Source organism: Alligator mississippiensis, chromosome 3 (genome assembly GCF_030867095.1).
Source record: "Alligator mississippiensis isolate rAllMis1 chromosome 3, rAllMis1, whole genome shotgun sequence".
Lineage (NCBI taxonomy): Eukaryota > Metazoa > Chordata > Crocodylia > Alligatoridae > Alligator > Alligator mississippiensis.
Window position 1 is genome coordinate 112,278,014 of NC_081826.1, and position 26,804 is coordinate 112,304,817.

The 26,804-nt window shown below is 42.9% G+C and overlaps 1 protein-coding gene across 4 annotated transcripts in view; it reads left to right on the plus strand.

Annotated features, from left to right (window-relative positions):
- The first annotated feature begins 675 nt into the window (after positions 1–675).
- The window catches only part of ATP9B (ATPase phospholipid transporting 9B (putative)), a 343,595-nt gene continuing 317,466 nt past the window's right edge, over positions 676–26,804 (plus strand). For 2 of the 4 annotated variants that reach the window (XM_006258252.4, XM_059724301.1), the window contains exon 1: positions 677–851. In XM_006258252.4, coding sequence (XP_006258314.2) covers positions 757–851 — 95 coding nt within the window. In that variant the 5' untranslated portion in view covers positions 677–756. Of the gene's footprint in view, positions 852–26,804 lie in introns of all 4 variants that reach the window. The other 2 variants (XM_059724300.1, XM_006258251.4) reach the window with 2 other exon arrangements.

Genomic DNA, 26,804 nt, shown 5'->3' on the forward strand with positions numbered 1-26,804 from the left:
TCTGCTCCCTGCCTGAGCTGCTGCTCAGCTCCCCACCCTGTGCTCCCAGCTTGATCTGCTGCTCAGCTTTTTGCTCCCTCCCCTGGGCACCCCACCTGATCTGTTTCTTAGCTTTCTGCTCCCTGCCTGATCTGCTCCTCTGCTTATAGGTCCTGAACTCCCAACCCTGATCTGCTGCTCAGCTTTCTACTCCTTGCCCTGTGCTTTTGGGTTTACCTGTTGCTCTACTTCCTGCTCCCAGCCTGATCTGTTGCTCAGTTTTCTGCTCCTTGCCCAGTCTGCTGCTCTGCTCCCCGCACCGTGCTCCCAGCTCGATCTGATCAGCTTTCTACTCCTTGTCCTTGCCCTGTACTCCTATGTTTAGCTGTTGCTATGCTTTTTTGCCTGATCTGCTCCCTGCCATGTGCTCCCAGCCTGATCTGCCGCTCAGCTTTCTGCTCCTTGACCTGCTCAGCCTGCTTGATCTGCTGCTGAGCTTCCTGCTCCCTCCCGGCCTGCAAACCTCCCGCCTCAAAGCTGCTCTCTAAAGGAAGCAACAGGTTCCCGTAAACCCTCGGGCCCCGCCCCTAGACGTCATCCGCACGAAGCCCCGCCCCCTTGTTGACACTGGCCTCGCTCCGCCCCCGACGCTTCGCATCAGCTGCTTCTGTGACGTCACGGGCCCGTGGCCCGGCCCCGGCGCGCGCGGCCGGGTGACGGCGGGCGGTGGTTGGCGAGTCGGTTCCGGGCCCCGGCGGGGCGGGGCGGGAGCGCAAGATGGCGGACCAGATCCCGCTGCGCCCGGTGCCGCGCAGCGCCCAGCGGAGAGCGGCCTATTACACCAGCGCCTCGGCGGCGCAGAGGCACAACAGGTACCGGCCAGGGGCGGCCCCGAGCCCTTGTACTGCCGCCGCCGCCGCCACAGCAGCTCGGGGCGGGGCTTCTGTGGGGCATCGCCGGGGGGAGGGGCTTCCGTGGAGTGGGGGAGGCGGGTAGTGGATGCCCCATCCCCAGCTGGGCACGGAGGAACCAGGAAACAGCAGGGAAGGAGATGCCCTGTGCTGCCCCCAGACTGCTTGGGTAGGGGTAGGGGTAGGAAGGGTCTCTCTCCTGCCTGGGGGTTGGGACTCTGACCTCTGGAGGTCTCTTCCAGCCCCACTTGTTCCTTCTTGTTCTCCTGTGGGCTGGCCCAGGTGGAGCTGTTTTGCACATTTAGTGCTCTACACCTTGCACAAGGCAAAACTTTGCAAGGTCAAATATGCATTGGATGAAACAAGCCTCTGGGCAGCAAGAGCTGGATCCAGCCAAGGGCTGCCATATTAGGGCCCTAAGTCCAGACTGTCAGTGGTTCTCAGGTGCTGTCTCCGGCTAACTCGCACCCCTCTGCAGAACTGTCTGGATCCTGACAGCACTGGGTGCATCTACATGGTCAGCACCGTGACTTAGTTACTGCCTGTTTAGTTGACTACTTGTTTAATGAAGTAGTAACTAAATGCGTAGTAACTGGAGTTACTGAAAAATAGTGCTGGCGCACGGTTATTTTGTGATGCTGACTGCGCATTAGCCTAATAACACTGCGCAGTGAAGGTGCAGTTTTGCCCAAACAGAACAAAACAAAATGTTCACAAACTAAGGGCATTTATGCACATGCTCTGGGAGTGGGGCAGGGGGCACTTTAATTCAAATGACTCCAAGAGCTGCTCTAATTAAAGCACCTAGAATGTCATGTGTATCAGCATCCCCATGCTGAAAAATGCTGGTGGGGGCACTTTAATTAAAACGTGCCAAACAAGCTTTAAAGCGCCTCTGGCATCATTTTTCAGCATATGGATGCTGACACATGTGATGCTGGAGTTTGGTGGATCACAGTAATTGTCATGCTCCGGCAGACTGGATTAAATGAGTCTGTTCCAATGCGCTGTAATTACAGCACATCAGAGCAGCCTCTCTGCATGTGTATAGGCACTCAAAAGTTCCAGTGTCAGCGTGATTTGTTCAAGTGGAAAAAACAGCAGTGTGAAGGGGGATGTTCAGGGGTAAATCTGCAACTGCTGAGGCTGCTAAGGTAGCTGCTATGATTGCTGTCATGGAAACAAGAAGGAAGAGCCCTCATGTTTTTAGCTTGTTCTTTAGAGAGTTGCATGACCAGTCAGTGTTATTGTCATCAGCTGGTCACTTTTACTGCTGTATGACATGAGCTTGTACAGACTACAGGGGAGGCCATAAATCAGGGAAGTAGGCATGAGGGTTGGGCAGATGTTATAGCATCTGAAATGACTGAACTGTCTAGTTTTGGAAGTTGATGATCTGCTTCTAAAGGCAAGGTGATGATCGGTCACTTTCATTGTCAGTGGGACAAACAAATCTATTTTCACTTAGTTGAAAAATTCAAGAAGCGAATGTGTAATATAGCAGTGAGATGTAGATAAGATTTTTAATACTTTTGGCTTTGGTAAAACAAACAGATATTTGGATTCTTCTTTGGTTTTGTTTTGTTTTGGATTGTTTGTATCACTATGACCAGGTACCCTTTTGTTCTTTCTCTTGTTTATATCTCTTAGATTCTTATGTGGCCTCTTCTGTAATACAGGAGCTCCTCATCTTACTTTATTTGCCCTCATGTGGGTATTATTATCCTTGTTTGACAGATGGGGAGCTGAGATGAAGTTGCACTAAGGGACTTGTCCACATTCAGAGAAGTCTGGCAGAGCAGATAATCAAACTGATGGCTCTCAAGTCATGGACTAGAGCCCTAACCACTGGACTGTCCTGCCTCTCTAATTATGTATCTTTACAGTGCACTCTATCCAAGTGTGTATCTTGTAGCCTGAAAATAGTCTAGTCACTCGCTTGGGGTATGTATTTATTTGAATTTAAGCACTGTCCAGGTTGTGGCATTAAGCACTCGCAAAATGGATTAGTTTCCTTCATTTTCAAGGTGTCTAATAGTTGTTTGATAGCTGCTTCCTCATTCTAGCCTAGTTACATATAGTTAAGTGACAAAATAGTGGGGTTGAAAGAATGCTACACTTCAGTGGTTTATGCCTTTAATTGTTGTGTAGGTAACTGGAGTTTGTTACAATGTGAGCAATTGGCCACATGTTGGGACACTGGAGTTTGTTACAATGTGAGCAATTGGCTGCATGTTGGGACTAGCATTATGTCAGACAGATAAACAAATTGTACATTTACAGAATACATTGTATTACCTTCTGTGTAACAATTCCTGAACCTTGAATTATAGTTGAGGCTGCAGAGAAGGCCCCTGCCCTACAAATCCTTCTGAAACTTCATTTTTATATGAAGTCACTGAGGGTTGCTCTCAGGAAGAAAGTTAACACCTGCATATGTGCTTACAGCATCAGAGCCTTTTTGCTTGTTTTTTATTTCAGAAAATGTTTAAAGACAAATGTTTGTTGAAGTATGATGGAGCACTGTCTAGGGGCTAGTGCAGGAACGTGGCTTCTAGTCTATACCTTGGCCCTGGCTTGCTTTGTGACCTTGAGTAAGCTGCAAAGGGTTTGTCTTCACTACAGGATTACCTTTATTTTACAAGATGAAGTCTCCTGTTCATGTGGTGAAATATTAACTGGAGTGTGACAAAGCTTTCACTGACGTTTGGCTGACCCTGTGGTGTACACCTTGAATTAGCACAACTCATCAGCAGTTAACACAGTTGCTCTGTAGAACTCATGTGTTGGTTTGTATTGTGGCTGGTTTTACTTGAATGAGGTTAATTAGGGAAGAGGTAGTTTTAAGTGTAACTCCAGTTAATTCTTACTCTTATAGCCTATGTGTTTGATTGACTTAATCATTTCAGAATGACTAAAACATATTTATAAAAACTAGTGCCAACCTTTTAGGCAAAGTCTGACGAAGATGACATGCCTATAATGTTTTTCTCTTGTCTGGATAGTGGAAAAAAATGGTTGCTTGATGTTTAAGAGCTTGAGAGTCCTTTTAGGTTCTCTGAATGGATCTTGGTAAGTTAGTATTATTTTTAAATGTTTGACCAACAAAATCAAAATAATAAGTGATTTACAATGGTGAAGTTGTGCATTCCTTTTTGGTTTTACTTAAGATGTATGAACAGGGATGATTTGCCCTTTTCCACCATCACTTTTCTGATTTTGTCTGTAGTTTAGGCTAGAAACTCGACTATTTTTTACTTTTTTTCCTGAGATAAACTGTAAACTACCATATTTACTCAAATATACGGCAATTCCTCCCTCCCCCTCCCCCTCCCCCCCAATCAGCATGGGTGTCATCAAGCTTCTGCTAGAAGCAGCATGTGCTCAGTCATGGAAACCAGCTATGAGGTTGATTGAATGCAGCCCATGCAGAGCGTGCTCATAAAGCACATGGCCCAACACACTGCTGGGGACCTACCATAAAGCTAGGTTAGTGCAGCCCATCTGAATAAGATATAGTGCCCATTGCGCTCAGTCGCCTTCCATTCCAACTTGTTTTTCAAGTCGCAATGAACCACTACATCAAATTTCAGGGTGGATAAAAATCAATGTTTAAAAAAAAAAATCAATAAATTGGATTTTTATTTAAATCAGATTTTTTTATTTAATTGTATTTTTTGATTTTTAAGATGCTTTTAAAAAAAATTAAACATGTATAAAGATAGTTTTAATATAAGATATGTTAAAGCTTGAAGTTATCATCATGGAATAGAGATTATAACTTCTAATTATATACTATTTGAGACAATATATTCATATAACCTTTTTAGAAAAGTTTTATAAATAGGTCACAACAGGCCATGGACTATATTAGGGGCCCAGTCATTTGGGGTTCAATCCTCTGTAGCTTAGTAAAGATTTAAAAAAAAAAACAACACTCTACCCAGTGGGACTCAGTGCTCAGTCTAGACAGTCCCATTAAGCATCTCTGTGATGCTTAGTTTCAGTTCTCATACCATGGATTTGTGTCCCCAGAGATAACATCCTTCTTAACAGCAGTATACGGAGATGAGAGATAACAGACCTGATTACCTACCCATCAGCCCTCTTGTCTCTCTGCAGGTTTGTGTACACAAGAATCAAGTCCTTACCTCTCTCTAAAAGTGCAAAGTTTCAAGAAGTTAAATGAGTAGAGGATAGCAAACAACAAGAATGTACTTTTTGTAGGAAACAGTGATTGAATCAAGGCTTCCTGACTAGTGATTTAAATTTATTTGACTTAAATCAAATCCACCCTGACACATTCTGACTTCCTCTTAACTCCTACAGCCAACCAGTGCCTTTCTTTCCCATTTCTGCTGTTTCCTAAGAGACTCTGTGGCCCCTTCTCTCAGCTGTTGCATGTGATTAATGTAGCCTCACCCTCTGTTGGGTGGAGACAGACCAAGCAGCCCTGCATCTCACCTGCATATACATTTTTGGAGAGTCCCAAGACTTGTGACAAGAACACATAGCTCCAGTTATGACTGGGGGGGGGTCTAATAAGTACATGGTCCTCTGGGGGTGTGTCTGGAGTACACATGTGTAGTGACCAGTGCTGGGCTGTGGGATCACCTAGCTTGAAATGCTGTTGATTTTGCTGGGGCCCAGCCTAGTGAACTACAGGCAGTCCTTGACTTACAACGTTTCACACTTACAACATTTCTCAATTGATACCCTGTTTCAACTTTGCGATGCTAGTTTCGACTTTTACAACGCTTGATCCGATGTGACGCCACACCAGCGAACAAGTTTGCTGCATCGCTCATCTCCCTGGAGAACTTCTGTCCAAACTTCCTTGGACACTTTCTTTAAGAAAGCAGACAAGTCTCTAGAAAAACCTGCAGCCAAGGCTCCTGAGAAGACTTCAGCCAAGAGCCCTTCAAAAAGTCCAACCAAGAGGCTTTCAAAAAGTCCAGCAATGTCACCTCAAATAAGTCCTTCCAAACCAATATGATTGCTATTTTCAATATAAATACATTAATGTAACTATATTACTCATCTATAATTCATTGAGTACAAAATTCTGTGATATTTTTGGTGAAAATAGGGTATCAGGCCTTGGTTCAGGAACCAATCCCCTATTTATAACATTGTTTCTTATGAGAAAATTGGTTCCAAGTTACAATGTTCAACTTAAGACACGGTTTTCAGAAACCAGTTGTGTCATGAGTCCGAGGACTGCCTGTATATGATAAGTCATGAGCCATTCCATTCTGGACTAGTATCTGTACTTCTGGACTTCACACTATATAAAAAATAGGTACAAAAGTGGTGCTCAAAAGTGTGTGTATGGAGTACCTGTGCTGAAATTTGCAGCAGTCAGGATTGGAACCACAGCAGGCTCCAGTTTCCCTCTGCAGTTTCTGCCCTCCTCGCTGTCCTTTTCCTTCCCACCTCTCACCCCTTACTGTCACATGCAACTTACTTCCACACTGTGCTTGGGGAAGGAACAGCCGGAGCAGGTTCTGACTGTAATGAGAGGGTGGAGACAGGAAGGCTGTGGAGGGAAGCTGACAAGGCAGAGGGCACCCCCTCAATGCTATTTTTCCTGCTATAGCAGTGGGAGGGGGGATGAATTAAAGACAGCACTCTGATAACTTGATTCTATACCTAGAAAATTATAACAAATGGAAAATTTTCCATATATAGAATCTTATTTTTGTGTATGGGGGGTCATCTTATATTTGGGGTCGTCTTGTATTTGAGTAAATATTCTGATGCTGGAAAGTAGACAAGTAGAACTTGAGAGGACAATTACTTCTATTGGGTGATTTAAAACTTTGAAATTTAATTGTTGGAGGAATGTTTCAAAGATAGATTTTGATTCCATGAGTTCATTCTTTCTGTGAAGATTTGGGAAAGACTGCAGCAGCCTGTGAAACTTCAGAGTTCTGCAAAGACTAGGTTTTGGCCTGCTAGATGCATTTAACATTCTGCTTCTCCCTCTTCCTCCAAACTTTCACATTTTAATATACCATGAGGAAGCAAAAAGTTCCTCCAGAACTCCAGTTTCAAAGGTTACCATTTTACAGTGAATTAAAGAGGTTTTTAAAACTTGTTAGGATTTCTGTTCTGAAATTCAGTGGTTTATATTTTTATTCTGGAACAGTTGATTACAGAATCAATGCTTTAACATAGTAGAGCGGTTTCACTATTACCTCATTGTGAGTGTCAGTCACCAGTTTTTTTACGGTATAAGTCTTGGCATTCTTTAGAAGTAATAAGAACTTTACTTAAACTAATTAAGATAAAACACTTTCAAGTGAATGTGGTATGTATGCAGGAGAGTGACTTACATTTTGGTTAAACTAGTTTCTAAATACAGTTTTTATCTGTGTGCAAGACAGTTCTTTAGGACTGATATTAGTGGAAGCTTGATTCTCCCCAAATATAACATCTGAATTTTTTTGCAGTTGCCTGGAAGTTGGTTACCTGGAGCAGCTTTAGAACTGAACTGAAGGACTTAAGTTATTTTAAGTATTTTAGATTCCCATGCAGTATACAGGAGTATATATCTTTACCAAAACTTTGGAGCACAGGCATATAGATCTACATAATGGGGTGGTGTTGGACACTTCCAGGAGAAGGAGTTTTCTCAGGATCCATTCTTCCTGCTTTCAGTTTTAATGGTGAAATTGTGTACCTCCTCCCTCTTCTCACCCAAAGGTTGGAAGGTTAAAGGTAGACTTCATGTGGATCTTGAGTTCCAAAACTGTCTTGCCTCTCTACATTTGGTCATTAATGACATGATCAAAAAGGAATGGAAATGTCATGTAAAAGGCTCGTACCTTTTCTTTTCTTTTCTTTTCTTTTCTTTTCTTTTCTTTTCTTTTCTTTTCTTTTTTCTATTATTTGCAATGGATGTGGCATTAATTCATGTAAGAAGCAGTTATTCCTAAATACGGCTTAATTTTCTTTAAGTATGATTAGATAGATATATATAGGCTTTGTCTTTTCCATATAATGCATGAGACAGCATCCACAGCCTTGAAAACCTCAGCTGCTTTTTCCTATTTTATCGGGTTGTCTGAATGGATACAGTCTCCAAATTTCTTTGCTAGACAGTTAAGTCAATGCTGTCCTTGAAACTGTAAATATGCCTAAAATAATTCTGGAGTTTGAATGTATGAGCTTCCAAACTGTAGGTGAGATTTACGGACTGCATCTGCCACTTCATGCAAAGAAATATTTTGACAGGGAAAGAAGTTACTCCATCATTAAAAGCCCTCAGGGTCTATTGTGATACATTTCTGGACATCTTGGTACATAGATGAACTAGCAGAGTTCATGATGACTGATTGCTCCTGAAGTTTAGGCAAGCACATCCACTTGCCCATGTTTTTCAACATGGGCAAGTGGATGTGCTGTTTTGTCCTCACAATGTACCATCAACAAGGTGTCCATGCCAATAATGAATTTGGGTAAGTAACTGCTGTCTGCACTGGCTAATGAAGCTTTTGTGCCTCAGGGGTTCTTACACACTACAAACTCTGCAAATTTGTACTTTGGTATTATCTATCAACTTGTGTGCACTGCAGAAAGTTTTTAATGCTATGTATGTTTTAGGGGTATGCTGTGCACTCTTTTATCTTAAAAGACAATACTTTCGCATTGAATGATTCTCTGATGATTATGATTTAGGGTGTAGACAACTCACAAATGAACCTGTTACAGGAACATAGACTAAAAGGAGTGCAATTTGAACTGTGTGGTAAGAATAAGGGAGCCAAATAATGGTACATTTGGGCTGTTTTCTGCAGTATATGGCTATTGCCTTGCATTCAGATGCCATTTCCATGATTCTTTCATTTTGCTCTCCAAGTTGTTTTTATTTTAAGGATTTATCCTAAAATTAGAATTTTGAATGTTCTTTCTTACAACTCTCAAAAATAATCTTTTAGGAGGATGAGATGAGAGGAAGGGACTGTTACTAGAAGACATAGCAGAATTGATTATGGTGTACCCATTTGAGCTGGAATGGAAGACAGCCCACTTATTCCTGGTATCAGGGGAGAGACTCTTCATTTATAGTAAGAAGATTTGTGCTTCATGACAGAAGAACTGTACTGGAATTTCAAATTACCATGATAGTAAAGGGAGGCTTATCTTGCCAAGGAATTTGGAAGAATGTCTGGCACCTCAATAACAGAATATCTTCACGTATTTTCCAGAATCAGACAAAAGTCTGATCAGAAATTAATCAGCTACTTTACTGGTAGCAAGGTGTCTTTGACATGCAGGTAACTTTAGATGGTTGCAGGTGTCTCTTACCATTTATATTAATGCATTTTTCTTGTTTTCTTCTTTTGTCTGGCATTCTGAACAGTATAATGGGGGAGAAGGGAATGAGTATAATGTTCTATTTGTATTCAAGTTGATTCTAAAGCTGTTTTTCCCTTCTTTTTTAATATACCCTATACAGTAGTAAATGTAAGAAGCTGGCATTCTGAAAGAAATCACTGTTCTGGGTTCTTCCTCTGATAGACAAGGGAACAGCTCTTGTGCATTTGGGACAAGATCCTGTCTCCCCTCTTGATTCTTCCTCCTCCCTCATTCTTTTGGTTGGTAGAGTGATTTTTGGATAGATCTTTCTAGCCAGGTCTGAACCCAGTCCTGCCCCAGATGCACAGAATTCTCAATTAAATCATAGAAAAGTAGAGTTCCAGAGGTCATCTAGTCTAATTCCCTTCAGGATCATCCCTATCCAAACCATCCTATACAGATTTATTATCTAACCTGTTAGCAAAACTACAAGGCATAACGTATTAACCTGCCACAGGTAGAGTAGGGGGAAATAGGGTTCTGTGTTGCTTGGTGCTTTGAACACAGGCTAAGTTAGCATAAACCCACAGGTGGTTGGGACAAAACAAGGTCTTCTAATAGTGAGTAATCTGGCTTTCCTATCTCTATCCTTTACCTTCTAGTTATTCTCCCTAGAACCTTTTATCTTTTCCCTGCACAGCTATCTGGCCTGTTCAATCCCACATTCTTTCTGCAGCTTCTTTGGTATACCCTCATAGAGTGTGAGTACAATTTATACTGCTCAAGTCATGGACTTTGGTCACTTTGACTCAAAACTTAAGGTTCTGGCATTCTCATACAGCCAAGTGGTTGTAAAATGGGATGGTTTTATAAGAAGTCATTGTTCTGCTTCCAGTACCAGAGTTTGTAAAGCCTGGAGAAACTGTAAACAGCATGGGACTTTGGTGGCTGAGTGCAGGGGTATAAAAGTAGACCATGTCTGGTCAGGAGGTGGAGCATAGATGAGGAGATGATGTGTAGCAATTGGTGTTTTGTCCTTGTCCTTAATAGGACAGGATAGGAAGACTATTTTACCCTGATGTGCTGTGCGGTCCTGTGGCTTCTTGTGGTCACATCAATAATTTGTAATAACCACACATAATAAAAGCTACTGCAGGATCTATGTGTGTTGGCTGCCTTGTTGTGTGCCACTGATTGTGGAGCATAAATGTGGTCTGTGTTCAGGGGGAAACTTGGGTTCAACATGAAGTTCAGGGTGGATAAAAATGAATGATTAAAAAACAATCCCAAAAAATTATATTTTAAACATTGAATTGTATTATTAAATTTTTTAAAGATGTTTTAAAAAAAACAAACCAAACACCTTATATAAAGATAGTTTTTTATTTAAAATATGTTAGAGCTCAAAGATATCATCATGGAATAGGGATTATAACTTCCAATTAAGGCATTCTATTTAAGATGATATATTCTATTTGAGACATTTATTTGAGACAATATATTCCTGTAACCTTTTCTAAAAAGTTTTATAAATAGGTCACAACAGGCTCTGGGCTATATTAGGGGTCCAATTTTATGGGGTTCCCAGAAGATCCTCTATAGATTAGTAAAGATTAAAAAGAACCACTCTACCCAATGGGGCAGAGTGCTCAGTCTAGAAAATCCCATTAAGCATTTAGTTTCAGTTCCCAAACTGTGAATTTGTGTCCCCAGAGATAACATTCTTGTTAACAGCAGTATACGGAGATGAGAGATAACAGACGTGATTACCTACCCATCAGCCCTCTTGTCTTTCTGCAAGTCCTTACATCTCTGTAAAAGTGCAAAGTTTCAAGAAGTTAAGTGAATAGAGAGAGGATTGTTGTGGGTGGACTAGATCTGGGCGAGGAAGAGTCTGGAGATGCATGCAAGGAGGGAGGAGCAGTAGAAACAAAAGAGAAACATTTTGAGCAGAATATTCCAGAGGTTTTGAGGGATACATTTCTGAGTATAGCCTATCCATTGATTTGAGATCTAGTGAGGGAATGATATGGTAGAAGGGAAAACCTATCATGGCACCAGGCTTGCCGGGCTGTAAAAGAGACCCTGTTTGGGAATATTTTAATGAAGGTTGTATCAAGCAACAAGAATGCACTTTTATAGAGAATAATGATTAAATTGAGGCTTCCTGACCAGTGATTTAAATCAAACCTACCCTGGTGAGGTTGGAAAGCAGTAAAAACAAAACAAAAAAACAAACAAACAAAAAAAAAAGGTGCTGCACATCTAAAAAATGGTCTTCTCTCTATTTGCTGCTAAACCTAAAATATATTCTTCCTGCTGGATCTCCTTTTTTCTGTTGACCTTCTTAAATTCCTGGTTCCATTTCCAACAAGCAGATTGTTCTTTGCTCCAAAGTAGTCTTCTGAAGATAAAGCACCCAAAGGATTGGTAAACATTTAGAAACTCCTTTATTCCAAGAAACCGTCTAAGATAGTGGGGGCCACCCTCTTTGGGATGTCTTCCACACACAAGCTTCTCACGCTTCCTGACTGATGACTTCTTGAAATGGTGATTTAAATCTTTTAGCTCCAGTCTCCCGAAGATTTTTTTTTCTCTTTAATATTTTTCAGGCATGGCTACCCTCAAGTCTCTATTAGATTTGTCTGCAAGGGGTGTCTCCATGTTTACTTATAGCACAGCTATTTTATATTACAGTGTTACCTTTTTGGCTCAGCCACTTCTAGGGACACTTAGAAAAGTGCTTGGAGCACTGTTAGGATCACTAACATAAGGATTACCTATATGTGAAGTCTTTCTGAAACCTCCTGATTTAATTCCCTGGTCTGGAAAATGGCATCTCTTTGATCCTTTAGTTCCTGCAGTGGAAAACTGCAGTTTCAGTGAGATCTGGAAGCTAGCCAGGCACCTTGATACAGAGGACTCTTCACCTGGGAATGAGCAGAATACTGCTGCTATGGATATTGTCACTTCAGTATAAATAGTAAGTCTGGCAGAATTCTTCCCTGGCTGAGCTTTTTTCATCTTTTAGCCAAAGTCAGGTTATCCTTCTCTGTATTCGTATTCCACCCTGCTACCCCTGTCCGTCCGTCCCCCCCCCCCCCCCCCCCCCCCCCCCCGCCTATAGTGGTTGGTGAAACACAACCATAAAGCAGACATGGGAAAAATCTGATTTATTTCAGTTGTTGAAGTGATGTCATAGGGGTGATGGTCTAGGAAATATGTGAGAGGCAGTAATTTTTGTGGACAGTATCTTTTATTGGACCAACTGTATGGTTGGGATAGATTTAGGCAAGCTTTCAAATGCAGTCAAATGCTTGCAAAGAAGAATTTTTCTAACACTTTAGTTGGTCTAATAAAATATAGCAGATTTAACCAAAGAACCCTGTCATCAGATGACGAAAACACCTACAAAAATCCTTGGTTCTCATATGAGTTATTTCAATCGTTTTTTATCTAAAATCAGTTTTTAAGCAAATACATTTAAAAATTAAACTTGAAATCATGATAAAATGTATTTATTAAAGGTGCGCTGAAAAATCAATCCCATTCAGATCAACACTGATATAAGGGAAATTGACAGTATTGGCAGTCGGCTTTTTTTGGCGGATGTGGCCAATAATGTTGCTGGTAAATGTTTTGGGCATGCATGCAGCCGCAGCACAGCACGTGTTGTGGAGATCAGCTGGGTCTGGCTGGTAAGTCTGTTGTGAGGGAAGGAGTGTGAGAGGGGCAGATTGAGACCCCAGTGATAAGGGACCGAGTGGGGCAGGGGCAGATGTTGCATGGACAGGGCACGGAATGGAGCTGTGGCTTGTCTGGGGGGTGGCTCCTCCTGCTGCATGTACCCTGGGAGGGGATGGGGGGCATGTGCCCCTGGATCTGTGTGTGGGGCAGGGCAGGCTGCCTCTGGGCTGGGGCTGAGGGTGGCACCGGGTTCTTCCTGGAGGCTGCACTCAGGCCAGGCAGCAGCAGTGCTGTGAGCGGGGACTACAGTGAATTTTGGGATGCCTATAGCCCCCTCCCAGTGCCACCACCGCCTGCTCCTTGCTGGGAAGAGCTCGTGCCGCCCCAGCCCCAACCCGCTTTTGCCCCATATTCAGATCCCCAAGCTTTCTGGAGTGTGTGCCACCCCCATGAATGAGCTGCTTGCAGCTCCATCCCATGCCCCTACCCTGCCTGTACGCCCCAGCCCCACTCCCTCCCTCACCACGGGCGCTTCGATCTACCCCACCACACCGCTTCTCTCCCCCCCCTCGCCCTTTCCCCCACAATAGGCTTACCAGCTGGACGCTGCTCTCCAAGCCACCCAGCTGCATATCGGTGATTGGATCAGTATCAGTCGAAATGGCTAGCTGACAAAAAAAACCCCTAGCAAAGTCATAAATTTTATTTGTGTAAAAAAAATAAAATAAAAAAATTTAAGAATATAAATAAGCATATATTTAGCTATGTAATTCTATAAAAGTGGATGGATGTAATGTATCTTCCTGGTTAAATTTAATGAAAAGACTGTGTTTGCAAGTCAACCTGTTTTAGTGAATGTATGAAGCAATGACAATGAAACATTCTTTGTGAAAATAACTACAATACATATGCAAAGCAAGATTAAATCAAGGCTTCCTACTTTTTGATAAAAAAAAAAAATCACTTTGATTTATATCAATCCACCCTGCTAATGATTGAAGTGGAGAATGGAGGTGAACAGCTTGGAATGCTTGAACTATTCAGGAATCTGAGACAAGAGGATTGTATCAATTTCTTGGACCTCAGGGCAATATTTGCTATGTTATGGACTTAGGGTAGTGATTCCACTCATTGGAGTCGAGCATTTCATTCACCCAAACTGACTTACTTAGATTTAATGTAGGTGCCTGTTTTGTTTTGTTGTTTATTTATTTGTTTGTTTTAAACATGAACTGTTAGAGGAGAGATACTCAGCACGATGTATCTTAGACAAACTTTACCTGGTTCACTGGTATTTCCTTCTTCCCTGTTTTGTTTTGTCCAGCTTTTGCACTTTCGTAGATTTCATAGATGTTAGAGCTGGAAGGGACCTCGAAGATCATCAAGTCCAGCCCCTTGCCCCAGGGGCAGGAAGTCAGCTAGGGTCAAAGGATCCCAGCAAGGTAAGCATCCAAGCATTTCTTGAATGAGTCCAGAGTAGGTGCCTCCACCAATTCTGGAGGGAGTCTATTCCAGGTCTTGGGGGTTCGGACAGTAAGGAATTTTTTTCTTATGTCCAGCCTAAAACAGTCTTGGAGGAGTTTATGACCGTTGCTCCTTGTTTTTCCTTGGGGCGCTCTGGTGAACAGATGGTCTCTCAGGTCCTGATGTACACCCCTTATGTAGCCACCAGGTCCCCCCTGAGCCTGCGCTTATCCAGGCTGAAGAGTCCCATGGCTCTCACCCTCTCATCATAAGGCCTGTTCTCCTGCCCTCTGATCATGCGTGTGGCTCTCCTCTGGACTCTCTCAAGCTTCTCGACATCCTTCTTGAATTGTGGAGCCCAGAATTGGACTCCAGCTGCGGCCTCACCAAGGCTGAGTACAGCGGGAGAATGACATCCTGAGATTTCCTTGAGCAGCATCTATGGATGCAAGCCAGAGTTTTGTTTGCTTTACCAGCTGCGACATCGCATTGGTGGCTCATGTTCATCTTGTGGTCAGTCATGACCCCCAAGTCTCTTTCAGCAGCTGTGTTAGCAAGTGTAGCTCTGCTGAGCCTATAAGTATGCTGCGGGTTTGTTTTTCCTCGAGGTGGAGTACCTTACTTTGTTATAAACTTTCTAAGGGCAGAGGATACTTTATTTGTACGGCATTTAGCACAGCAAGGTCTCTACCAATAAGACAAGATAACAAAAAATCTAGTACCAATTTCATTCACTCTTGAGATTCAGTATTTAATATAAGGAAAGATCAGCTTTAGGACTCTCAGGTTAATCCAGCGGCTAGTATTTTTTAAGGACATACCCACATGACTTCAAAGTGGCTTACAGATTCAAACGCCAACTTTGCTTTCCCTCCTGGTAACCATAAAACAAGGATTGCATGAATGTGAAGGAATTTCAGAAGTTGTTTTAATATATTCACATGTCTGAGGCCTTTCCTAGAATCTAAATCGAGTTTCTGAACCACATCCAAACATTTACGCTAAATACCTGGCTTACACATCCATCTGCTTTACACAATTCTGTAACTTTCTTTAGAAAAATATGCTGCAATCCTGATGCACTCACTTAAGACTACTATTAGAGGCCTTGAAAATGAAGGGAACTATTCAGTTTTAGCTGTTCAGCTGTTAACACCACAGCACTGATAGTGGTTGAAATGGTCCATTCTGTACTATCATAGAAGCATAGAAGGTTATCAGGAGGTCATCTAGTCCACTGGTCACCAACCAGAGCCTCTTGAAGTTGATCCTGGGCTGTGGGGGCTGAGCAGCAACCCTAACCGCCCCCAACCCAGCAGGTCAGTTGGTTGGGGAGGGGAGGGAAGGGACAAAGGCCCCAGGGGCATGTGCAGTGGGGCTCGGTGCAAAGCCCAGTCGGCAATGCACAGATCAGGGGGCACATGCCTGCCCCCCCCCATGCAGGGCTGTACTGGTGGCTGCAGCAGCTCTGAGGTAAGGAGAGTGGCAGGCCCTACACAGCCAGGGTGGGAAATGGAGCCACAAGTGGCTTGTCTGGGGGCCATGGGGTTGGGGGGGAGTGTGCAGCCTGGGAGGTCATGGGGGGCATGTGCCCCCGGATCTACATGCGGGGCAGGGCAGCGCTGGGCTCTTCCTGGCTGTGCTGTGCTCAGGCTGCATGGCTGTGGCAGTGGCACTGGGAGCAGGACCACAGAGGGCGCTGTAACACCCCCTCCTCCCCAACCCCTGCTCCCAGTGCCACTGCTGAGATGAGTACGGGATAGGCCCAGCAGGAACAGCCCAGCACAGTTGTCCCCCTCCCCTGAGGACATGGGGGCCAGGGGCTGGTGGGCTACAGCTGTGGGCTGCAAGGCTGTGCCAGGCTGTTCCCACGGGGCCTGGCCCATGGTGGCACTGGGAATGGGGGTTGGGGGGGGCTACGGCCCCCCCTCCCTGATGGCCACACTTCCAGTGCCCTGCCTAGCCTGAGCGCAGCCTGGTGCCACCCCGGCCCCAGCCCGCAGAGCTCCAGGCCGACCCTGGCCTGCCCTGCACCCACTCTAGACTCATCTCGGCCAGAACGGATCAGCTCAAATCATAGCATACCCTGCACCTGCTCTGGACTGCCCATCCACGCTGAGCAGTGGTGGTAGCCAGGCAGAAGCTGCTGCTTGGTACTGGGGAAGAGCAGCCTCACCACTGCCAGGCCCTTGCTGCAGCTGCCTGGAGCCCATGCCCAGGCTGCCCTGAGGTTTCTCTATGCTGCCATCATCCAGTGGGGCAGCAGTGGGAATGCACAGGAGCCATAGGGGAGTCTGCGTGCAGGCTGTGGGTGGCTGCAGCAAAAAGGTCCTGATAGCAGCGAAGGGGAGGGGCTACTTTTCCCTTGTGCTGAGTAGCAGTTTCTCCCTGTCTGCCACCACTGCTCAGTGTGGGCAGGTTTGTCTGGAGCAGCATGGGGCAGGCCAGGGTTGGGGCTGTGCATGTGGTTCTGGCTGGTCTGGTCTGCTCTCCCAAAGGCTGTATTTTGCCCACCTCTGATCTAGCTCCATCCTCTTTGGAACCACCTTTCAGGTAGGTGAAGACTGCTATTAAATTCCTCCTCAGGTTTTTTGTTTGTTTGTTTTTTGTTTTAGGCTAAATAAGCCCAGTTTCCTCAGCCTCTTCTCAGAAGTCCTGTGCCCCAACCCCTAATCATTTTTAATGCCCTCTGCTAGACTCTCTCCAATTTGTCTACAAACTTTCTGTAGTGGGGGGCCAAAAACTGGATACAGTACTCCAGATGTGGCCTCACCAGTGCTGCATAGAGGGGAATAATCATTTCTCTTGACCTACTGGCTACGCTCCTACCAATGCAGCCCAGTATGCTGTTAGCCTTTTTGGCAACAAGGGCACACTGTTGGCTCATTCAGCTTATTGTTCACTGTAAACCCCAGATCCTTTTCTGCAAAGCTGCTGCCCAGCCAGTCAGCTCCCAGCCTCTACTGTGCATGGGAATGTTCTGTCTCAAGTGCAGGATTTTGTATTTGTCCTTATTGAACCTGATGAGATTTCTTTTGGTCCAGTCCTCCAATTTGTCTAGGTCTCTCTGGATCCTACCCTAATGAACATTGTTTACTTTAAGCTTGAGTAAATACATAGCTTTTTTCTGTCCTGAGGTTTTTTGCTTAAATGGCATACATGGCACTCTTCTTTTGCCATGGGTAAAGTCATCCAGTGGAGAAACTGACATTTAAAATGTACATACTGGGAACTGACATTTTTAGATCATCATTTTTATTATTTATTTTTGAGCATGGCAATCGGAGCTTATAAAGTCTATGTTCTACCATTGCTAGATGGCTTGGTTGATAAATATAGTTCTGCAACAGCAATGCAACTTCTTGGGCACAAAAGGCATCGTGCTTTCCACACGAGAGCCTATAGAATAGTCATAATCTCACTAAGTACTAAATATTGAAATATTAACAGATGTCTCTTTTAGTGGATGTTTCGTGAGTACTTGATATTATATACACTATTTTTGTAAGATAGTTTGTATATTGTTAATTAGTTTTAATACCTTCCTTACTGTATGCTGCTGAACATTACAAATAAATGCTGAATCTGTAGACCTTCCTGAGAAAAAGAGGCTTTTTGTTCTAACCTAGAAATTTTCTTTTTTGGATTTGCATCTCAATGCACTTTACCCCATTTTTTAATTGCCCTAAAAGTTGAAAAGAGAAGGAAGGACCTAATTAAGTTCTGTGGTCTGCAGCAAATAGTATTGCTAGGTTGAGTTTAGAATTACATTTCACAATAATTAAGATTAAAGTTAGAACAACATTTATTTAGTTGAATGCTGGAACTTTCTTAAAATATTATATTTTTAGGCTTAGGGTGAATATCTAGCTTTTTTCCTTGGCCTCTTTATAATTGAAGTCTTAAATCTATGATTGACTCTGTTTTGGGGAAAAAAAAGTAAGGCTGACTTGGCAAAATATTTTCTTGGTTTTCTGTTTCTGGTTGTAAGAATCTATTAAGGAAGAAAACTCTTATAGTTCCCTGTTGTATTGTCATGTGTAGGCATTTTTGTTGGAAATTCATGTGACCAAGTGAAAAATAAGGCCTATAAGGCCTTTCCTTGTTTTGGGGTAGGCCAAAAGGGACTACAGTAAATTGATAGTGTTGGGAAATGCTGCATTTCTTACAGTATTTTATCTGTGTCTGTTTTGATCACAGTTGGTAACAACATTTCCTAGAATAGAAAGGTAAAATCATAAATGTTTGTGTATATGACTTGTTAGCAGAAATTGAATTATTAATTAATACTCTAGCTGAAATATTTTTAGTGAAAGAGAAGCAATAACAGCTTTTAAAAATATATTTTAATGTAAAAGAAAAAAAAGATGTTGAAAAGATGCTCACACTCCATGTGAATTACTGAAGCCTGACATGCCAAGATGCATCTTGTGGTTTTCAATTTGAGGACATAATACTCAGTAGTAAATCCCTAATAGTTTTCAGGGTAAATGTACAAATTGCAATCTAGGTGTACAAATGTATGTGCCTCTTGAAACATTCCCAAAGTGACTGAAGCACTCCAAAATAATGCTGTTTAAACAAGGTACCATTTTGAAGAATTTCACTTTTTTTACATGGGCTCAGGGACAGCCCCCTGCTAGATCTCTTGCTTATACTCTATGCTGCTGTATCTGGAGCCAGGCTGTCCAGCTCCCAATTCCCTCCCCACTTTCCTGCTCTTCTTACCTCAGCACTCCAGCAGGAGTTGGAGGAGGAAAGGTTTGAAGGCTCCAGCTGTCCCTTCCCCCACTAGACCCCTGCTTGCCTTTTCCTTCCCCTCCCTATGTGGGATGGTTGTGGGGAGTGGGGCCATAGGATGCCACAGCTTCCTGTACTCTTGATTGGAGAGCTGTGGCTGCATTAACCTTTTCAATTTGAGCAGCACAGTAGGTAATGTACATGTGTCCCGCAACTGAAATTATATCCCTTTGAAACATACCCGTTACACTTGGAAATGTTTCAGAAGTTACTTGTCTGCACCCTTACTGAATTACTCATTTATTGAGTTGGTAACTTGCATTTGATCAAATTGTACTTTTTAGACGTGCATCGAATTTTCAACTTTTGGAATCTTCAAATTGGGAACCTGCTACTTCTCTTGCAGATCATCTTAATGATTTAATCACCCTGACTAATTAAAATATGCTAATATAAATATACTCATAAGTGTTTGGATTGAATATTTAGTCTTTGGTTCTTGCTATTCTGCTCTTCACTGTATTAAAGAGCCCTATTGATACCAGTATTTTTTAATGTTTGATGACACTTATATAGTGATCCTCAGGGTGGATTTAAATCAAATAGATTTAAATCATGGTTTAAATCACAGTTTAAATCACTGGTCAGGAAACGTTGAGTTAATCATTGTTTTCTACAAAAAATGCATACTTGTTGTTTGATATCTTTTATTCATTTAGCTTCTTGAAACTTTACACTTTTAGAGAGAGGTAAGGGCTTGTTTGTATACAAACTTGCAGAGAGACGATAGGTAGGGTTGCCAACCCTCCCGGATTGGCTGGGAGTCTACTGGAATTAGCATCAATCTCTCGGTGACTATTGAAAGCAATCTGGGAGGCTGATATTGTGAATGGATTGGACAGTACAAGTAATGACATTGCGTCATGTTGGGGAAAAAAAATCTCCTGGAATAGCTTCAGAGTTGGCAACCCAAACAATAGGGCTGATGGGTGGGTTATTATCAGGTCTGTTATCTGTCATCTCCATATAGTGCTGTTAACAAGGATGTTCTCTCTGGAGATAACAAAGTCTCCCTATGCCTGAAGAAGGGTGTTTGTGCCTGAAAGCTTGCAAAGAACAATTTTTACAACTATTTAATTGGTCTAATAAAAGATATCACATCTACCCAACGAACCGTGTCTGCCTGTGATCTTTAGAGACACAAGTCTACAGTTTGAGAATTGTAACTAAGCATCACAGAGATGCTTAATGGGCTCTTCTAGACTGAGCACTGAGTCCCATTGGGTAGAATGGTTTTCTTTAATCTTTACTAATCTATAGAGGACCCTCTGGGAATCCCATAAGACTGGTCCCCTAATACAGTCCATGGCCTGTTGTGACCTATCTATAAAACTTTTCTAAAAAGGTTACAGGAATATATTGTCTCAAATAGTATCTAATTAGAAGTTATAATCCCTATTCCATGATGATATCTTTGGGCTTTAGCATGTCTTAAACTAAAACCATCTTTAGATAAGTTTATTTTTTTTTAAGTATCTTAACAAAAAATATGATTAAAAATCTGATTTAAATAAAAAAATTGATTTATTTTTTTTAATAATTGATTTTTATCCACCCTACTGATTATGGCATTTCTCCATCTTTCTTGCGTAATTTGAGTTGATGAATTACAAGAATCTCACTATACAACACTTTTCCCAATCCTTAAACATTTTTGTGTTTTTCAACCCACTTTTTAAAACACAGCAATTTTTCCATTGCTCTATCGTCAGTAACCTTATACAAAGGTAAAACCATCTTCCTCCTTATAATCACTGTGTTCCCACTGTCCAAGCATTGCGTTCTGTTTTAGTATTGCATTGGAGCATCACATTGTTGATGCACTATGACTAATGAATTTCTTTTGCCTGGTGCTGTAGGTATAACTTTCATTCTTTTTCAAAGCACGTGACTTTGCAAATTTGGTTTTGCGAAAACACAGTTTATTTGAATAAGTCCAGTTCATCAAGGAGTCCAGGTTGCTCTGTGTGACTGCTCTGTCGTCTTTGCTATTTACCTTTCCAGCCTGTGTCCTCTAGAAATGTTATCATCAGTGATTTTTACTTTGTCAGTTCATTGATACAACTGGCTTGACATTACTCAGTCTCAAGGGCTTTATACTTGCAGCTATTTTTGGTATGTCACGTCACCAGTTCTTAAGTCATTTAACATATGCTTTATTGTGTATTGTAAAAGTGTGTCAATAGTCAATATTGTTTTTATCATCTAGACTTGTGATTTTATCAAAGAGTAAAATTAAGTTTATTTGACAAGACATAGTTTTTTATAAAACTACCTTGGTTGACATTTATATTTTTCCCTTCCTTAAATTAAATTTCATTTATTGAATCACTTATCAGCTGTTATTTAATTATTTGCCTTTGATGTGGCCTAACCATCCTATGACTTTCTAGGTCATCCTGCTTGCCTCTATTTTATTTTTTAAATATAAAAAAAATGTTTCTTTCACTCTTATGAAATCTTTTAAGTGTGGTATTAAAGCTATTGATGGGCTAGAAATTCCTTCAGTCAATGCTTTGAGGACTAACACCAAATTATTAGGACATGCTGAGTTTTTCAAAAATATTTATCTCTTCTTGCAGTTGTTCTTAGCCCATTAGTAACTAAGGAGGCTGCAGAAGTTCATTTGATGAGAATTCATCTTCTTGAAGTTTTCTAAATGCAGAATAGACGTATTTATTTAAAATATATGCCTTTTTCTCATCATTACTACCCATTTTTGCAGATCACACAGTATTTTGCCTGCTCACGTAGTGGGTTTTTATACAATCGACAGCATTTCGTAAACTGCTTTTGTACTTAGTTCCGTCAACCATAACTTTCTTCAGCTTTTTCTCTAACTTTCTGTGACTGCAGATTGTTTGTTCATGCAGTGTACTGTTTAGATATGCATCCAGTCTTCCTTTTGGAATCTTCAGATTGAGAATCCGCTACTTCTCCTTATGGATTGCACTAATGGTTTAATGACTTACTGGTTAAAATGTGTTGTTCCTCTTAATTTTAATGTCTGGATTTATTATTCAGTCTTTTGTTCTTGTTCTGTCTTTTTCTCTTGCTAGGTTAAAGAGCCCTGTTTCATCCTAGTATTTCCAGTATTCAGAGGTCAGGCTAAGGATTTGCTGTTGGTCAAAATCTAGCGACTAATTTTTATAATATGTATGTTAATGCACCAAAGATAACAATACTTTGAGTGGATCATATCGTGTGTGTGTGTGCATGCGTGCATGTGTGGGATAAATAGCATTCACAAGTAAAAGTTGTGTCATTCTACATAATGATCAAGATAGATTTTACTTGTGGGGCAGTCGAGTGTTTGGTAATATGAAGTCTATGGGAATTATATAGCTTAGTACATGTGAGACTGTCAGGTATTTAATGATATTATAGAAGGCAAGAATTACTACGGAATTCCTTTGTGGTTATGTCATAATACCTTTCCTTGATGGCGATCAAGCTTAGCTGCTACTCTTCTTAGTGGACAAAATGAAATTATTAAATGCCTGTTAATGAGAGTTATGTATTAAATAAATAAAATGGTCTATGATGCAATTAAGCTTCAGATAAATGCAGGATATAGGGAAATGATCTTAATATTATGAATAATACAGCGATGTAAAAATAACTATTGGATTTCATAGTGTAGTGCTTCTCGAATTTTTTAGAATCAAGACACACCCATCACTAAACTCAAGACACCCCTCAGAAAATGCTAGGTCTTAGTTTTCACTTGTTTTTTTGAACATGGAAAAATAAGAACAGTTTCTCTGCTACAAAGAACTCGGACCACAACAGGTCAGAATGTATTTAACACAAAGGATTTTTGCTTGAGAACTCTGAATTTATCTTGTGTATCATGATTGTACACCTAACAGTGCTAACAATTAGGCCTGTGCGAATAGGGAAGTATTTGATTCGGATTTAACTGATTCGGAGGACAGTGATTCGATTTGGTGATTCAAATCACTGTCTCAATTCGATTCAGCCACATCAGAATCGGAGCTTTGGCACCGATTTTGGAGATTTGGATCCGCCAGGGAAAGGCAGGCAGAGCTGGGTGGCTGCAGGTTCTTCTGTGGCTCCTCCAGCTGTGTCTGCCTCTTCCCGGGCAGGAGGAGCCGTGGGAGAAGCCCCCATGGCTGTCCTGCCCAGCCCCATTCCCCCGCCCGTCCCCAGCCTCCTGGCACTTTTTGAAAACCCTGTACTCAGCAGCTGCAGCAGTGGGGATCAGGGCCTCTGAGGGCCCATGGCAGAGTTCCCCTGTGCAGCACAGGACAGTGGGAGGCAGCAGGGATCGCCCCCCCACCTGGCACCTACACGGCAGCTGCCCCATGGCGCAGGTCAACGGAATACTGCACACTGTCTGGGAGTTGGGGTGGAGTGGTGCCGGGGTCTGGGTGACTGCTGGAGCCACTCTAGCTCCCAGACAGTGCGTGACACCCTGCGAAGTTGTGTTGCACCCACGCGATGCAACAGCTTCCTCATGGGTGCCATGCAGGGGGCAGTCCCTGTTGCCCTGTGCTGCATGGGGGACCTCTGCCACAAGCCCTCAGGAGCCCTGATTGCCGTTGCCAGAGCTGGTGAGTGTGGGGCTTTTTTTATTCTTTAAAATGCTGGGATGCTGGGGTGGGTGGGGGGGGCATGAGAGTTAGAACTGGGGGGGGAGATTGGGGAGTGGGGGCTGTGGGTGGGGGAGGCTCTGCCATGTGGTCCCAGAGCCCCCACAGCCCCTGCTACAGCCGGTGACTGCGGAACTTTTTTTTTGGATTCCTGGACTGCTGGGGCTGGGGGGGCGGCATTGGGGAGCAGGGGCTGCATGATGGGGATCTGCCATGAGCCCCCATAGGCTCTGATCACTGCTGCCAGTGCCGGTGAGTGCAGGATTTTTGTTTGTTTGTTTGTTTCTTTTTTAAATTGTCGGGAGGCTGGGGCTGGGTAGGGCAGCCATGGGGGCTTCTTCCGTGGCTCCTCCGCCTGTGCCTGCCTCTGCCCTGGTGGCGGGAGTCATGGGAGAAGCCCCCATGGCTGCCCTGCCCGGCCCAATCCCCCGCCCGGCCCAGCTGGCGTGGCTTGCTCTGGGCGGCAGCAGGGCACAGCCCCCACTGCCAGTGCTGCCACGTCTGCATCAGCACTGGGAGCAGGTACTCTGTTCTGCTGCTGCTTGCCAGCTAGCGCAGCAATGCTGGGAGTGGGAGCTATGCTCTGCTGCTGCTTGCCCCCCTCTGCCTGAAGCGAGCTGCACCTGAATCGTGCCCTCTCCCCTCTCCGGCTGGGCAAGCAGCAGCAGGCCAGAGCCCCAGCTCCCAGCACTGCTGCACCTGCATCCCGTGCGCTCTTCCCCCGTTACTGAGTAACGTACCCCCCTACCCCAGCTGGGCAGCTTGTCCCAGCCTCAATCTCTCCCCCCTCCCCCAACCCCAGCAGACTTAACAGCTGGAGACAGGTGTGTCAGCTACCTGTTTAGTCTATGACCAAATCTCCAAAGCAGCCAAATCTTTTCCGAAGCTTTTCCGAATCGATTCGGATGCTTCAAATCAATTTGGAGCTTTTAATAGGTCTCCCGGTTTGATTCGGATTTGGAGATTCAGTCCCCAAATCGGGCTGAATCTGCTCCGAATCAAATCGGCTACCAAAGCTTCGTACAGCCCTACTAACAATGTGTAGCATCCTGGGGAGTCCTCAAAAGGATGTGATAGTGATTCTTAACCATGGTACCCTGGTTAAAAATCACTGTCATAGTGTATCTTGGTTTGTATTCCTTGTTAAGTGTAGGAAAGCCTTTAGATGATAGAATGCTTCATATCGGAGTCCGTTGCTCTTGAGCTCCATGTACTACGGAATGAGTCTATAAAATGGGCATAGTGCTCCAACCACCTAGGTTCTTTCCAAACATGGTCCAAGATAGGCTTAAGCCATTATGTATTCACCTTACCAGTCACAGTGCCTTTCCCTAGTTCTTGCTAAGCTTAAGTACAGTTTAATATTTTTAATATTTATCTTTAAAAAAAATTGCTTGTTCAGATATGTTTGGACCTGGTTAGCTTTTTCCCTTCTAATGTGATATATCAGATCCAGTGAGAGTGAAGCTACATTTTAAGAGATGTCTCTTATGCTGTCCTTTACTGCCTTCAAGGTTTGTACCTCTGTTTTAGGGGGAAAATAGTCTTTTTTTTTCTTTTACCTGCAGTAGATAGTACCTTTATACTACTGACTAGATTTTTAAATGCCTAACTCATTTTTTTTCTTGTCAAGTTAATATAAAAAATTCTGTTCTGGACTGGTTTCAGGAGTAAATGGAGGCCTCTGTCAGCCTCATAGTTATGTTGCCTTTGTCTTCACAAAACAAACAAACAAAATAACTTCCTGGTTGCAAGCTCTAAGGATTATTTGAGTAAGGAACAGCACAAGATGAGGGTTGAGAATCATGTTACCCATCTGAAAGACGTTTTGACTGCTTTTAATAAATTCAAGTCATTATGACCTGATGAGCTTCATCCCAGGATAACTGAAGGAACTGGCAGAGGGGATCTTGGAGTCCTTGGCAATAATATTTACCAAGTCAGAGACGGGAGAAGTACCAGAGGACTGGAAAAGCATCTGCATACTGCCCCTCTCTTTAAAAAAAATTTAAAAAGGCACAAAAGACTCAAGGAATTTTAGACCTCAGTACCTGGGAAGTTTATTGGAGCATATCACAAGGACTTCCATTTGCAAGCATCTGGAAGGAGAAAGGCAGATCATGAGCAGCCAACATGGATTTGCTAAGAACAAATTGTGTCCAACAAATTTTATTTCCTTCTTTGGTAAAATAACTAGCTGAGTAGATGAAAAGAATGCAGTGTATCTGGACTTTGGTAAGGTTTTGACAAAGTCCCACCTGACCGTCTCATAAACAAATTGGAGAAATGTGGGCTCAAAATTACTACAAGGTGGACAAACAACTTCTGAATAGCTGCAAGCAGAGAGTAGTTAAATGGATCCATATTGGAATGGCAAGAGGTATTGAGTGGAGTCCCACAGGGATCTGTCCAGGGCCTGGTGCTGTTCAACACGATAAATAATGATCTTGACGTGAGGCTACAGAGCTTCTTAAACAGATTTTCAGACAATATGAAAACGAGAAGCATTGGAGGTACACTGGATGACAGGAGCATGATTCAGAAGGATTTTGACGGATTGGAAAGTTGGCTAGAACCAACAGTATAATGTTCAGTGCAGGAAGGTGCTGCACCCAAAAAGAATAATCAAAAACAGATTTATAAAATAGGTAGCAACTAGTTGAGTGGTTATCAGGAAAACTTTTTCACTGTTAGAACAGTGCTGCAGTGGAATTGACTGCCCCAGAAATGTCTGAAATATTCTTCACTAGAGGTTTTCAAGAAGAGGTTTGGTAAGTATCGATCAGGAATGATCTAGAAGTAGCTATTACTGAAGTGTGCTGTAAGGAGCAACAGTTGGAAGCCCAGGACCACTCACTTGGAGGTCATGAGAAAAGCTCTGAAGTCCAGAGCAGGTGGCTGTGAGAACTCAGCAGCAGATGAATGAAGGGGAGCTCCACAATTGACTCTAGTTGTGAAAGAAGATGAAAGGAGTTCATAGAGGGGATAGGATTACAAAAAGAGGAGTTCTGGTCCCCCAGTTAGGTGGCACGATGTGTACAGT